The sequence below is a fragment of the Mastigoproctus giganteus genome, chromosome 7 (genome assembly GCF_048544385.1).
Source record: "Mastigoproctus giganteus isolate SK-2022 chromosome 7, ASM4854438v1, whole genome shotgun sequence".
NCBI lineage: Eukaryota > Metazoa > Arthropoda > Arachnida > Uropygi > Thelyphonidae > Mastigoproctus > Mastigoproctus giganteus.
In genome coordinates this window covers 86,778,920-86,795,041 of record NC_143581.1, presented here as the reverse complement: position 1 = coordinate 86,795,041, position 16,122 = coordinate 86,778,920, and the positions used below count along the sequence as shown (strand labels likewise).

General features: G+C 34.7%; 1 protein-coding gene across 2 annotated transcripts in view; it reads left to right on the top strand.

Moving 5' to 3' along the window:
• Ttc30 (tetratricopeptide repeat domain 30) overlaps positions 1 to 16,122 on the top strand; it is a 232,476-nt gene that overhangs the window by 166,686 nt on the left and 49,668 nt on the right. For both annotated transcript variants that reach the window (XM_090376994.1, XM_090376993.1), the window contains exon 12: positions 8,705 to 8,915. In XM_090376994.1, coding sequence (XP_090233120.1) covers positions 8,705 to 8,915 — 211 coding nt within the window. The remainder of the gene's footprint in view (positions 1 to 8,704; positions 8,916 to 16,122) is intronic.

Below are 16,122 nucleotides of genomic sequence, written 5' to 3'. Positions count from 1 at the left end.
CTAGGTCTGGTGAGTAGAGTACATGTTCGTATGCAGGGATTTGTTTTTTTTTCCAGAAACTGACAAACAGAGAGTGCATTGTGTGCTGGTGCATTATCTTGATGGAGCACCCAACCATCCTTTTAAAATTTAGGTCTCTGCCTTCAAATGTTTTCATGCACCCTTATGTAATATGTGTGTTTGACGGTCTGATTTTATGGGAAGTGTTCAGACATAATAATTTCTTTAATATCGAAAACAACAATAAGCATGTTTTCATTTTTGATTTTGACATTTTTTGCTTTTGGGGAATTGTTTTGTCTTCCATTGCATTGACTGTCTTTTAGTTTATGGGTCATACTAGAACAGCCAATTTTCATCAGAAGTAATTACAATACTCAGAAATTCTGGATCTTCAGTTTTTTAAAAACATTTTCACAAACTTGGAGTCTACTCATTCTTTGATCTTCATTCAAAATTTTTGGCACCATCTTGCCACACACACACTTTTCTCATGCCTAAATTTTTTTTAAAAATTTGTCTGATTGTTTCTTTGTTCACATTGAGTTCTGATGTGACCATTCTAATGCTTAAACAACAATCACTTCTAATCAGTATCATTACCCGGTCCACATATTCATCAGTTTTCATGGATACTAGACAGCATGGTCATTCATTATCTTCCACATTCTCTCTTCCTTCTAAAATCTTTTATGCCATTCAAACACATGAGCTCTTGACAATATCTTCCCCATAAACTTGACATAACTCATAACTCTCAGTTGGTGTTTTTTTTTGTTTTTTCAGTTTTGTTAAAAAGTTGAGATTAATTCATTGTTTAATTCTTTTTTGTGTCATTTTTCTGGCAAACTGCAAAAATACAAGGTAATGAAAATGTGCCTCATTACAAAGTGAATGAGCATGTTGGAACTGTCTTGATAGACAACTAGGGAAAGGTGAACTGCCTTTGTTTCATAGGTAGCACGTGGTGTGTAGTTTGTTTGTTATTTGGTTTTTAGGAACATTAGCAACTTTCCCTGTGTAGGTGGTCATTCCCTGACCTTTCTGCATCCTCTGTATTTGGTGGTGACGGGCTCGAACCCCGGTCTAATCAAGAAGCATATGCTACACACTGCTGCTCCTTCCCACCTGGCTAAGAGGCGTCGTGTGGTGTGTAGTGCAACATGAACAGTCTCATTATTTAATAGCCATATGCCTCATATGTACTCCACAGGGCTCACACATGAAATTCATATATCAACAATTGTACCCACAAATTTTGGTTTAGGTGGCAACAAAGAGTTAACACAAAAGCCACTAAGAATGCTGCTACTGTACCTCTTACACTTGTGCATGAAGATTTAATGTTATCTGAGACTGAGTTTTGGCTTGGTAGAGCCCATATAGTTTCTTATAATGTAGTTGTTGAAGGACATTACTGAACACAGATAATAAGCAAATGAATGGCAAACTTGAGTGGTCGTCAGCCTTCAAGGTTGGATGCATGTAAATTTCTTATTTATTAGATCCTTTGTTTCTTTTTATTTTTATGATCCCTACAATAGCAGGATTTTAGCTGCAATGTAGACATCATTCATAAACCAAAACTTTCTGCTGTTAATTACTGACAAAGGTATGCAGAGTGACATTAAAAATTTTATTTACCTTGAATGTTAGATTTCAGCTAAGTTTTCCCAAAATAAACTAGTTTAGCTAACTTAGAAATGTGCCCTTTCTATCTGTAATTTGCTAGAGGCCTGTCACATTTCTAGGTTAGAAGTGTGACAGGCCTCACATTCGAAATAATAATAAAAAAGTAGGAAGAAAACAGAATGTTTTTAAATCCAGACTTTGCACTTGAAATTAATTTCACTGACAACATTTGCATAGGATTATTTCTCAGTATAGTATGCTTTTAAACTTTACTGCACCTAAGATTTTTTTATCTATGGAGTTATGTTCGAATTGTCTCTTACATACCAACTGATTATGAATGCTTCAAGAAGATAGCTGGCAGATTTTTCTCTCTTCAGAAATGTTGAGTTAAATTGTTTATAACATTGGCTCTCCTGTCTAGACTTGGCTGTCAAGAGCATTTCCAGTTTATGCTTAGTAATTCACTAGAAAGAGATCTAAGGTGCATTTTTTTTCCCACTTGGATGAATATCCTTCATAACAGCCTCTGGTAGATTCTTACACAGAAATTGACAGAACAGATCCTGTAGAACATCTGTTGCTTCACCTATTTCTTTATCTTCAATGATTTTGAGAAGTACTGGAAACTTGTTTGCAAACTATTTGAAAATGATGCACTGCCAGTTGATAAAATTTGTGCTACTTTTGCATTTATACAAAAGTGGGTGGTGATGTTTTTTGTTTACAACTTATTGGGTTCAGCTTTTCACAAAAGGGATGGTGGTTGTACTACTACTGCTGGGTTAATTCAACCACCATACCCTTTTATAATATAAGTGACATCCCATCTCCCAACAGGCACAGATTTTAACTTTTTTCAGTATTTAAAAAAATATATATTTGGATGCATACAGATTTAGCATATTTTTGAATTGTAAACTAAATTTTTAAACTTTTGAATTTTATTTTAATGTACTTAGCTTGAAATTTTTCTAGTAGATTGCAATGTTTATTAATTTCACTTCTACATTTTTTAATAATAATCAAAAATTTTGCAAATGTAATTTTTTTTTTTTTTTTTTTTAAACTAGGAATGCTCATTTGTTTTAATAAAATAAAATAAAAAGTATTAATTATGCTTAAATTTTCAGAAAACTAAAATAGAAACAGTAGATAGTTTTTAAAATATATATAAAATAGAAACATAAAACATTTACTCTCTGCCAAATTTATATTTGTGAGTCATTAATTGCACAAAACTTCGGCATTACTTCAAAACAACAAATTATGCCAATATTTCCAAAAAAATGCCTTGGAAATATTTTTAAATTAATGTATTTCAATGAAAAAAAAAATTTATTAATTTTTCCTGTGTATGTGGTGAATATTATAAATTTTTATTAATTGTATCTATCTATTTATTAATTTTTAAATTACTATTAATTTTTGTCTGTGCATGTCGTGAATATTGTACACATTAAAATTCTGCATGGCTGAAATAGAAAAAAACCAATTGTAATTTGTCACTTCTTCTGCCCATTTTTTGTTGCTATCATTTTTACTTTTCTTATAGTAATAGTAATAGTGGCATATGGTGTAAGAAATGATGATGCTTATGTAGCATCATCATCTTCTATTGGAATGAGCAGAAGCCTGAAAAACAAGATGCAGGATATTTCAGAGACTGCTGGGAGTCATTGCGGTACAAGTAAACACATGGGTTGTGTTAGGGTAGCTAAGAATAGAAATAGGTGCATGTATACTTGCATGTACACCAATGCTAGGAGTTTAGTAAATAAATTTGATGAATTTGAGGTATTGCTCAAAACATCAAAGGCAGATATTGTTGGGATATCAGAGACGTGGTGTCACACAGATATAAGGAATGCAGAACTGGAATTTAGGGAGTACAACGTCTACAGAAAGGATAGACTGGATAGGAAGGGACGATGGGTTATGCTATTAGTTAAGAAATACATAAAATCCAAGGAAGTGAAGCCAGTGGACATTGCTGGACAGTGCAGCGTCGAGTCAGTTTGGTGTGACATAAGCATTGGGAGATCAAAATTGAGAGTAGGAGTGTGCTATAGGGCTAATGATTCTGATGAGTATAATAAGAAACTGTACAGGGAAATAGAGTGGGCCAGTAAATCAGAGAGTTTTATAATGGGAGATTTTAATTTCCCAGATATTGACTGGAATTTGGGGGCTGGTCACTCACACACTAGCAAGGCTTTTGTGGATTTACTGGATGATTGTTTTCTACATCAGAATGTTTGGGAGGCAACTAGAGGGAGGAATACTCTTGATTTGATTATCAGCAGTGATTCTTCATGCATTAAGAATCTGCAGATAAATGAACCACTAGGTGGCAGTGATCACAGTGTGCTGAAGTGTGATTTACTCAAAGAGGTAACTACCTTTAGGGGTAAAGGGAAGGGTTATTGCTTTCGTAAAGGCAACTACGATGGACTGAGGCAGTATTTAAATTCTGTACAGTGGGACCAACTGATGATGTTACCAACAGCAAATGCAAAATGGGAAGCATTCAAAGAACTTATCTTGGAAGCTACTAGGCTTTACATACCAACTAAGAAATATTGTTCAAGGTTTAGGCCTAAATGGATGTCAAATGAACTGATGAGGCATATGGCAGAGAAGAAACATGCATGGGATACATACAAATTAACACATGACACAGAAGCCTATGATAGATACAAGTTGATCTGTAACCAAGTTACAAAGGAGGTTAGGCAGGCGAAGGCAGATTACGAGAAATCTTTGGCTAGGGATGCAAAGAAAAACAGCAAAGAGTTCTTTACTTATGTAAACTCTAGAAGGAAGGGGATGAATCAGATTGGTCCGCTTGATATCGAGGGGTCAACCGTTGATGATCCTGCTCAGGCAGCTAACAAACTAAATGAACATTTTGCATCGACATTCACACATGAGGAGTTATTTAGCGAGGGGAAAGCCAGAGGTGTAGTCAACTCTAGCAGTAAGCTAGAGAATCTTGTAATAACTGAGAGTAAAGTGGAGGAGAAATTGTTGAAGATAAACACAAGAAAGGCACCCAGGGTGGATGGGATCTATCCAGTTATATTAAAGGAGGCAGCAGAGGAAGTAAGCAAACCCTTAGCCATAATTATGAGAGCTTCCTTGGACTCGGGGGAGGTACCCACAGACTGGAGATGTGCAAATGTGACCCCAATTCACAAAGGAGGATCAAAGGCTGACACAAGTAATTATAGACCTGTGAGTTTAACTTCTGTTCCAGGAAAATTAATGGAGGCACTAGTTAAAGAAGCACTGCAGGATCATTTAGACAAGACTTCAGTTATAGCTCGGACACAGCATGGTTTTGTTAATGGGAAGTCTTGCCTGACCAATTTGATTGGATATTATGATGCAGTCACAAAGGAACTGGATGCAGGGAATAACTTTGATATTATATACTTGGATCTTAGAAAGGCTTTTGATACTGTTGCACATGGAAGACTGCTGCACAAATTGGAGCAGTGTGACATTGGAGGCAAATTGCTGCTGTGGATAAAGGGGTGGCTGAGGGGGAGAAGACAGAGAGTGGTAATCAATGGACACTGCTCATCATGGACTAATGTTATTAGTGGAGTCCCTCAGGGCTCAGTCCATTATTGTTTTCTGTATTCATAAATGATATTGATGATGGTATATCAAGCTTAATGTCGAAGTTTGCAGACGATACAAAGGTAGGCAGGGTTGTCAAGGACACTACTGACACTATGCTGCTGCAACAGGATCTGGAAAGGTTGAGCAGATGGGCTGAGAGGTGGCAAATGAAGTTTAACATTGACAAATGTAAAGTACTACACATGGGAAAAAGCAACCCCCAGAGCAACGTATCAACTCTGTGGTACTACACTGACAGTGGTAGAGAATGAAAGGGACCTGGGAGTGGTTGTGCAGGCAGATATGAAGTTCTCTGAGCAGTGCAGACGGGTGCAAGAGTAGCTCATGGTGTATTGTCAATGATATATAGGAATTTTTCTATCAGGGATAAGGAAGTGATTATTCCCTTGTATAAGGCAATGGTCAGGCCACACCTAGAGTACTGTATACAGGTCTGGAGGCCTCATTTCAAGAAGGATGTAGAGCTGCTGGAACGAGTACAGAGAAGGGCAACAAGATTAGTGAATGGAACAAAGGGGTGCTCTTACGAAGAAAGGCTTAAGTTTTGCAAATTACAGTGTCTGGAGACTAGGCACCAGTGAGATGATCTGATAGAGGTGTATAAAGCTTTGAATGGTTTGAGCAAGCTCAATGCTGATGGGATTCTTCCTCTCGCTCAGAATAATCACCTGAGAGGGCATAAAATCACCTGAGAGGGCATAATTGAGGAAAGGCAGATGTAGGATAGACGTGCGGAAATTTGCCTTTAGCCAGCGGGTGGTTGGTTGGTGGAACAAACTTCCATCCTTTGTCGTGGAAGTTGATAGCCTAAATAAGTTTAAGGCTCAGCTGGACAGGTATTTTGAACGAACAGAGGGGTGAAGTGGAAGTGGTTTTTTTTTTTTTTTTTTGGCTGATGCTGCATAAGCTTGCTTTCTTGCATCAAATGCCTCTACTAATGCTAATGCTAATGCATCAGCCAAAAAAAAAAAAAATTCACAAAACCATTCCCTCTAAAAGTTTGTCCAGTTCCTCCTTGAATTTATTTAAGCTATTAACTTCCACAACAACAGATGGAAGTTTGTTCCAGCAATTAACTACCCACTGGCTAAAGGCAAATTTCCACACATCTGTTCTACAACTGTGTTTCCTCTATTTCTATTTATGCCCCCTTAGGTTCGTAATCTGAGCAAGTCGAAGAATCCCATCAGAATTCAGTGTGCTCAACCCATTCAAGGCCTTATACACCTCAATCAGATCACCTTGCAGGTGCCTAGTCTCCAGCCTATGCAATTTGCAGAACTTAAGCCTCTTTTGGTAAGAGGATCCCTTCATTCCCCTCACCAATCTTGTTGCCCTTCTCTGTACACACTCAAGCAAAACTACATCCTTCCTAAAATGAGGCCTCCAGACATGTATGCAGTACTCAAGGCATGGCCTGACCATTGCCTTATACAAAGGGGTAATCATCTCCTTTTCCCTGCTAGCAAAATTCCTGTATATCATTGGCAAAATCCCATGACCTGCTCTTGCAGCCTGTCTGCATTCCTCAGAAAACTTCATATCTGACTGCACAATTACTCCCAGGTCTTTTTCATTTTCTACCACCTTAAGTGTAGTACCACACATTTGGTACGTTTCTCTGGGGTTACTTCTACCCATATGCAGTGCTTTGCATTTGTCAATCAATTTTAAACTTCAGTTGCCACTTCTCAGCACATCTGCCCAAATTTTCTATATCCTGTTGCAGTAGAACACTGCCATTGCTGTCATTAACAACCCTACCAACCTTTTTATCATCTGCAAATTTCAATGCTAAGTCTGATATACCTTCATCAATATCATTGATAAATGTACAAAACAACAGTGGGCCCAACACCGAACCCTGTTTGACTCCACTAATAACATTAATCCACAAAGAGCAGCACCCATTGATTATCAGCCTCTGTCTTCTCCCACTCAACCACCCTTTTATTCATTGTAGCAACTTACCCTTAATACCATTGTGCTCCAATTTGTATAGTAGTCTTCCATGCTCAACAGTGTCAAAAGCTTTCCTGAAATCCAAGTATATGATATCAAATTTTTTTTTTTTGCATCCAGTTCCTTTGTAACCACATCATAGTATCCAATCAAATTTGTCAGACAAGACTTTCCCTTAACAAGCCCATGCTGTGTCTGAATTATTGCTGCAGTCTTGTCTAGAAGATCCTGCAATGCATCTTTAATCAGTGACTCCATTATTTTACCCGGAATAGAAGTTAAACTAACTGGTCTGTAATTACTCGTGTCACCCTTTGATTCCCCCTTTGTGAATTGGGGATACATTTGCACATCTCCAGTCTGTGGGCACCTCCCCTGAGTCCAAGGATGCTGTCATAATTATGGCTAAGGGTTTGCTTAGTTCTTTTGCCACCTCCTTTAATATAACTGGATAGATTCCATCCACCCCAGGTGCCTTTCTTAAGTTTAACTTCAACAGTTTTTCTTCCACTTTGCTCTCAGTTATTACAAAATCATTAAGCAGCCTGTTACAGTTTGATAAACGTCTGGCATTTTCTTTCCATATTACCACAAAACTTGGAAGTTGATGCTTTCTAAACTCATTATGAGTAAAAAAATCACCATGGACCAATATATATTATTTTGACTTATATCGTACATAGCTCACAACCTTTTTTTTTTTTTTTTAGTTTGTCCAATGTCTCAGTGTACTAGACTGAATTTATTGTGGGCCCTTTTGCCAAAAATTTGGTGTGGGAGCATCAGTATACTCTCATAAAAACAGTTGTTTTTTTGAGAACTGTTGTTTGGACTTCAAAAGTTCGAGGACTTTTGAAATATAACATGTTTTGTTTATCTGTGGCTTGTTTTCTGGATAACAGTGGATTCAGGATACATCTCCAATTACAATAACATTTAAAAATGTATTTTCAGCAGTCAACTTAGTAATTGCATGTTATTTGAACTAAATGTAAAAAGTAATGCTTCTTGATTCATAATCTCAAGGCTAGGTGGTGCAGCAAGGTCCAACTGTCCAACTAGGTTTTCCTTGTATCTAATAGTTTCTAGTTATTAGAGCAGTAGCATATCTGTGTTTTTTTGTTTACAACTTACATTGTTTCATATAAAAAAAGTGTAATTTGTGTGTGTTTTAAGTTTTTTTTTTTTTAGACCTTGCTGTGCCACTTAGTAACTGAGTTTTGAGGCATTACTTTTTAGGCTATCCTTGCACGTGATTAATGTGTACAACATACTTTTCTGTTGTACAAATAAGTTAGTGTTGTACAAATTAATCATGTTAATCAAGGTTGTTACTTAAATACATAGCTGTTTATGAAATAAACAGCTACTAACTGTGCTTTGTATTTATAAAATATTATATCACATGAGCCCCTTTATTAGTGTATGAATTATGAGAGGCATATATTTTTCTTGATAGGTATATTCCTGTGCTGATGGCACAAGCTAAAATATACTGGGATATGGAAAATTATCAACAGGTGGAAAAAGTGTTTCGTAAGTCTGTGGAATTTTGCAATGACCACGATATCTGGAAACTCAATGTAGCCCATGTATTATTTATGCAAGAAAACAAATTTAAAGAAGCAACAGGATTTTATGAACCAATAGTTAAAAAGAATTATGACAAGGTAATAGCCTACTGTTTGTTATAATAATTTCTAAGTCATGCATCATTAATTTCAAAAGCAATTTTTATTGAAGATATGCATTGTCATTAGTTAATTGATTAATTGATCATAGTCTTACAAAGCTTTAATAAATAATATCAGTTTGGTAAAGAATATTGTCTCCTTTAAAAACAACATCAAATGGATGCTGTTTTTAAAGGAGACAAAATACAGAATCAGTAAGAGTGATTTTTGGTTCCCCGTATGTGGATTGTTGAATATGAAGTAGTATTATATCATTTCATTCTATTTTTGATGACAGTAGTAAGATATAAACTTGGAGTATAGTTGTATCCTAATTGATAGTATATGATAAGATATGGAGCTTGGTTTTTAGTAATTCATTGATCATCTCCAATTTCTGTCACTTGCATATTAAAGATTCAGTTATTATTATTATTATTACAGAATATAGTAATTCAAATTAACAGAATGAGAGGATGAAATAGTTCTAAGTATAGAATATAATGAATATAATATAAATATTTTCAAGTTGTAATTCATAAAACAAATTCTCAAATTTATTGAGAATCCAGCAACGTATATTAATTTAGATGCTATTAGGACACAAATGTGACAGGAAAATAAATTTTTAAGGAAATGTTTATATTGAAAACAAAATTAAATCTAAAGTGTACCAATCAAATAGAACACAAATATGTAATATGATTTTTTAAACAGTAAATTTTATTGTGTTAAACATTAATAACTACAAATTCATTCATATGCAGGTGGTCCCTCTGCATTCCATTCTTTATCTTAAATGCTTAAAAATATTTCTTGAATTCCTTGCCAGAATTAGCAAATTTAATAAGTGTATCAAGGCAACTTCTGATTTCTTGTAATTTAACATCTTCACTTTTCACTTCATCTACAGATATTCCCCCATTGATTTGCTACTATTCCTTCATTTGTTACTACCCTGTGATAACAGATTCTGGGTTCATCATTCTTCTTGCTACATCCTTACATCCCCCAAATTAGCATATTTTTCATTGTATTTTGCAACTCAATCTTGACACTCTTTATCTTTATTCCATCTAAATCAATGAGAACATTATTATTTAAAAACATCTTCTGTGCACTTGCTATTGTATTCTGTTTTATTTCATTCTAACTTGCATTCCCAATTGCAAATAGTACGTTTTCTATTATAGATTTAAAAACTAGTCAATGTCTTTTCTGCTCCTGTGTTTTTCTCACTCTCGGAATTACAAGAAACTAAACACTCTTTAATTGTTTCCTTTGAAATATACAAACATTTACAGTTAATTATGATTCCCTGATCCATATTGTGAGGGCTGTGGTATTGAGAGGTAAGAAAAGGGACTTGATATTGCCATCATTTAATAAAATTTTAACAGAAGGATATATGAGTGCATTATATAACACTAACAATGCCTTATTGTTTTGAATTTTAATATTTTCTTTTAGGATGGTTTTACTTCTTTTATAAGGTGATTGTGCAACTATTCTGAAAAAATTCAAATTTGTATCATGAAATCAATTTTCTGCATAAATAAAATACATATGTAAAGAAGGCAGGTTGAATTAGTGAGGACCATATTAATGAGTGTTTGCTGTATTTTTTTGATAGATATATCATGGTATATTTTGTTGATAGGTATAAAAACTTGAAAAAATATATTTTTTCAAGTAAGTACAGTAGTACTTCAATTTAATGTTTGTCATTAGGAAAAATTTTTTGTTGTACCTTAAATTGAGGAAAACCTGTTAAATAAAGAAATTGTAATTTTATTATTATATTGTGCCTTTACAGTACATATAATTTCATTTTTAACATTTTTAAATATACTTAAAAATGAAATTAAATGAACAATTTTCTCCATTGGAACTTTCGAGGTTTTTGCAACAATTTTGATGATATCTTAGCCCTTTTCGCACATTATGACCCAATATACTTCTGTTTACAAAAATCTGTTTTAAACCCAAGAATAACATAAATCACCACAATATATTCAGAAAAGAATATATTGTAGTGCTTTATATGCAAATACCATAGTACATGGAGATGTAGAAATTCTGGTAAACTCCAGCATACCTACCTTGCCAATCCTAGGAATGATCTAGAAACAGTTGCAGTACGCATTGCAATAAGCATTCATCTTACAATAGTCTCTATTTATCTACCACCAAACCAAGATATAAGCTATGAGGAATTAGAATAACTAGCCAATCAACTACCTTCCTCTTTTCTTTTTATGGGAGATTTAAATGGTCACTACCCTCTATGGGAAAATGAAAACATGGACAAAAGAATGCAGGATATTGAAAAATTTCTCAACAGTCTTAAATGGTGGAACACACATGTAAGTATGATTATCGATAGGAGCCAGTAGGAATCAAAGCAATTGACCTATCTATATGCACAACTAAATACCCTTTACTCTAGTAGGAGTACGTAATGATCCCTTGAATAGTGACCACTATCCAGTAAAGATATCCATAAAGAACACTAAAATGGAAGCTAGAAAAAGCAAATTGGGACAAGCACAAGCAGTTTTACATCCTAGAACAGTAACAGATCCAAAAAATATCCATTAATTCCGCAGTTAACTACATAACAAACAATCTACTGAATGCTGCAAAATTAACAATACCAAAAATGTCTACAAAATTGTGCACACACCCAAAACCATCGTGGAATGAATCGGGTTATCAAGCAAATCAAAAGAAAATCAAAGCATGGAATTCTTTCTGAAAATATCCTACCAGAGAAAATTTAATCAAATACAAAAGGGCAAGAGGGAAAAGCCAGATGCATTATAAAGAAAAGTAAAAAAGATTCATGGCTCCATTTCACTTCAACGATAATCAGAAAAACAGACAGCCATACAATCTAGAACAAAATAAACAAGATGAACAATAGATATCAAAGAATCTCACCACCATTTATTAAATGGAATTTCAAGATACAGGCTGACCCAGAAGATATCACAAACAGCCTTGTGGAAATCTTTGCAACGATTTCTGATAATACCTCACACACACACATCAGCATTTCAGAAATACAAAACCCAACGAGAAGCAAATACTCTGAATTTCTCAATCAAAAATGAACCACATAATCAAGATTTCACTTTGACAGAATTACACAAAGTCAGACAAAACAAAGTGCAGCAGGTCCAGGTGGAATAGTGTATATGATGTTAAAGTAATTAGAAGAATAATCACTTGTACTACTCCTATTATACAACAAAATATATTTAGAAAACTGTTTCTGAAATCAATGGCATCAATAATAGTTCTGGAATTTCCAAAACTGGGAAAAGATCACACAAATCCAAACTATTATCATCCCATAGCTCTAACCATTTATAATGTTTATAGAATTTTTCTTAGTTGCCTAGTAAAAATTATAGAAAAAAATTATAAATGGCAAGACTGATGTGGTATTTGGAGTTCTATAACCTACTAAGTCCAGCTCAAAGTGGTTTCAAGAAAAACAAGCCAACTTCAAATTTAATAATTAAATCAAAAAATAACATAAGAAATGCATTTATGAGAGAAGGACGCTTGGTAATGAAATGTTTAAATATAGTGAAAGCACACGAAATGGCATGGCAGTGTGGAATACTCAAAGATTTGCACAACTATGGAATGAGATGACACCTCCCAATATTTACAGGGTCTCTCTACAGGATGAAGGAGATCTCAGCGGTCAGTACTCAGCACTGCTCCCTTTGCCATAAAAATAAACTGAATAGCAAAACGAATGCCAAATACAGTGGAGACAGCTCTTTATGTGGATGATTTCAGCATTTCTCACCCACTCTCATGACATGTAAATAACAGAATGCCAACTATAAGGAGCAATTTATAAAGTTCTTGAATGGGCCCAAAAGCAATGGCTTCCAAATCTCCACACAAAAGACAGTCAGGATATATTTTTGTAGGAAGCGAAATCTACACCCCAACCCAGAGAAAAATATGGAGAACAGGCAATTCCAATAACACCAAGCATAAAATTTCTAGGATTACCTCTTGATAAAAAAAAAAAAAAAACCTACCTTTTTGGAACACATTAAATGTTTAAAAACAAACTGTTTAAAGAAACTAAAGATCTTAAAAGTTTTATCTGCAGCAACATGGGGAGCAAATAGATATGCACTGCTACAGAGTTTTAATAATATCACAACTTGATAATATCACAGCTTGATCCAGTCCAAAGTCTGTATGCTGAAACCTGTGAACCTTCACTTCACTTCATCTGAGAAGACAAGTTCTGTTTTTAAAACTATGCTGCCAAAATAAAAAGCATACCTAAAAATCCTGTATGGAAACTTTGTATGCACCAAAATATGAAAACATCTATAGAGTGCATCAAGTGATAAACCAACCAGCAAGTTTATGCCTGAAAGAATTACTCCTCAGTTGGTCACTTGCCTTTAATAAAGTAGAAACTTCACTCTCATATCCAATTCACCCTGAAATACAGTATTACTAACCTGTGACCTTTTATTATACAGTATTACGAACCTGTGACAAATGGTGGAAGGATTCCCTATATAGAAAAAAACTTTATTTGAATTGTGTATTTCTGTGATCATTCACCTGTTCAAATGGTACATGAAGATTTTTATAGTTGTAATGAATAAGAATGGCACTCACAAAGAAAAGATTGCTGACCTCTGGTCTAGAAGAGCCTTTCCCATTGGAGGAAGACAGCCTGTATGGAAACATACAGGCAGCAAATGGCTAAGGCTATTTGCAATCAAGCAGTTGCATAAAAAATGTGGAATTTAAAATGTAACACAGAGGAAAAATATCTTTTCTTTTTTTCATCTGTGAACAGCTCTCAACAGCTTTCTACTTGGCAAGAATAAATTCATTATTAGAATAGCAAAACAATTGTGCACTTTATGATCAAGAAAGAAAAATTTTCAAGAAGGATACTTTTTTCAAAATTTTTGCTACAAATTGTTTATTCTTAAATATCTCAATCAAATTACACTGGTTAGCAAGATTTTGGTAACAGAAAGGACACAAACTTTTCAAATTAATTCTGTTACATTAATTCAAAATCGGGGCATATATTTTTACAGTTTCAATTTTTTGGGGAAGGGACACAAACTATTTCACCTACTGTTTCTCTACTTGTCTATTTCACCTACATTCAGTAAGGATTGCTTACTGAATATAAGTGAAAAAAACAAATCCAGCAATCCAGCTATCTTAAGACACTTGGTCTTGAAGAGTTATAAAAAGACCCAAAAATATAAAGTAGAATGGAAAGTCACCTATTAGGAGACAAAGAAGCAAATTATGCTCATTACACAAAAACATACCTACCACAGCAACAAAGAAATACCAGTCAGCAGCAGCACAAAGTGAAGTGTCATTTCACCAACCATATCTATTGCAGATTGTGCTTAAGCAATACTCTCAACCTCACAGCAGTCTCTTAAGGAACAACATGCAATATATCATGGCAACAACATGCCAATTACAGTTCTACCAACTGTTATATAAGGCAACAGAAGCCATAAAAACGAAAGCAGCAGTCCTAATGAAAAAAGACTCAGCCAAATTTAACAAATATGGATATAGACGACAATACCAACCTGGGTGAACCAATCTTAGATCTGCATGCAGAAGATGACATAAGCACTGGACATTCTGTCTTCCTAAAAAAAGGAAAAAAATTTAACTGGACGGGTAGAAACATATTGGCCTAAAAAACAAATTTTAAACAAATTGGCCAAATTCAAACCAAACTGTTAAAAACAAATAATAGATCACATCATACAGTGGAATTGTAGAGGCCTAAATAGCAATATTGATGATATTTATGACGTTATTAAACAGTGTAGTCCACCGCGTACGTCTACAAGAAACTAACCTATCTCTACAGGTATGACCATCAAGAACACACTATCTACCAACGAAATGGAAATAACAACATTTCTGCACATAGAGGTGTGGCTATTCTTGTAAATTTGAGAATTCCCACTAAATACATTCCACTGCAGACATTGCTAGAAGTTATAGCAGTATGTCTGCTTAGGATTTATGTTAAAAATAGTTTTTCTCTACCTCTCTCTGAACAAAACAGATTCCTCCTTCCTTTTGTTTATTAGGGGACTTTAATGCACATCACCCACTCTGGGACTCTGCACACATACAGACAGGTGAGGAAAACTCAAATAACTGCTTTACAATTATAATTTTACTTTGCTGAATACTGATGCTGTTATTTATATTAATTTCTCCACTAGAACAACTACAGCTATAATCCTGACAATCTGATCTCCAAAGTTGTTTCCACTCATTCTCTGGTCAACTCTGGACAGTCTGCTAAGCAGTGACCATTACCCAATAATTTATTAAATTCAAACAACTGGTCTTCCACAGACAAAAACCCACTTAAAGTGGAAACGTCCCAGAGCTAATTGGAACTGATTCACTTCGAATATCTCATTGTAAATGGATTGGTATTTGATGATCAAATCACCAAATACCATTCCCTACAATGCCAGAACAAATCACAACACAGATTCTGACTGCTGCAACCAATACCATACCCAAAATCTATATACTGGCCCTTTAAACATATTAATCTGTGGTGGAATTGATGCCTGCTGACTTGCCAAAAAAGAGAAAAACTGGGCATGGAACCTATTTTGTAAGCGTCCAACTTAAAACCTTATAAATTTTTTAAAAAACTTAAAGTAAAGGCACATTTTATAAAGAAAAGACTAGATTCTTATATTCAATTTGTCTCTACTATAACAAAGGATATGAATGGTAGAATAATCTGGAACAAAATAAGAAAACTGAATGGCAGATTTCCACCAGTATCCTCTCCAGTACTGAGATGGCATGGGTCAGATTTATCTTCTCCAGTAGAAATATCGAATGCACTGACAGAAAATTTTGCACAAATCTCAGATGTATCTGTATACAAACCATCTATTTAATGACATGAAATAAAGGCTGATCAATGCAAATTAAATTTCAACACAAGACAATCACTTCCATATAAATATTCTCTACAACATTGGAACTATAGGATACTTTAAACAAATCAACAAATGAGGCATCAGGTCCTTCTCAGGATTTATTATGTCATACTGGAATAGTCAGATATGAAGTTCTCTGAGCCAGTGCAGACAGGCTGCTGTGACATCTCATGGCATTTTGTCAC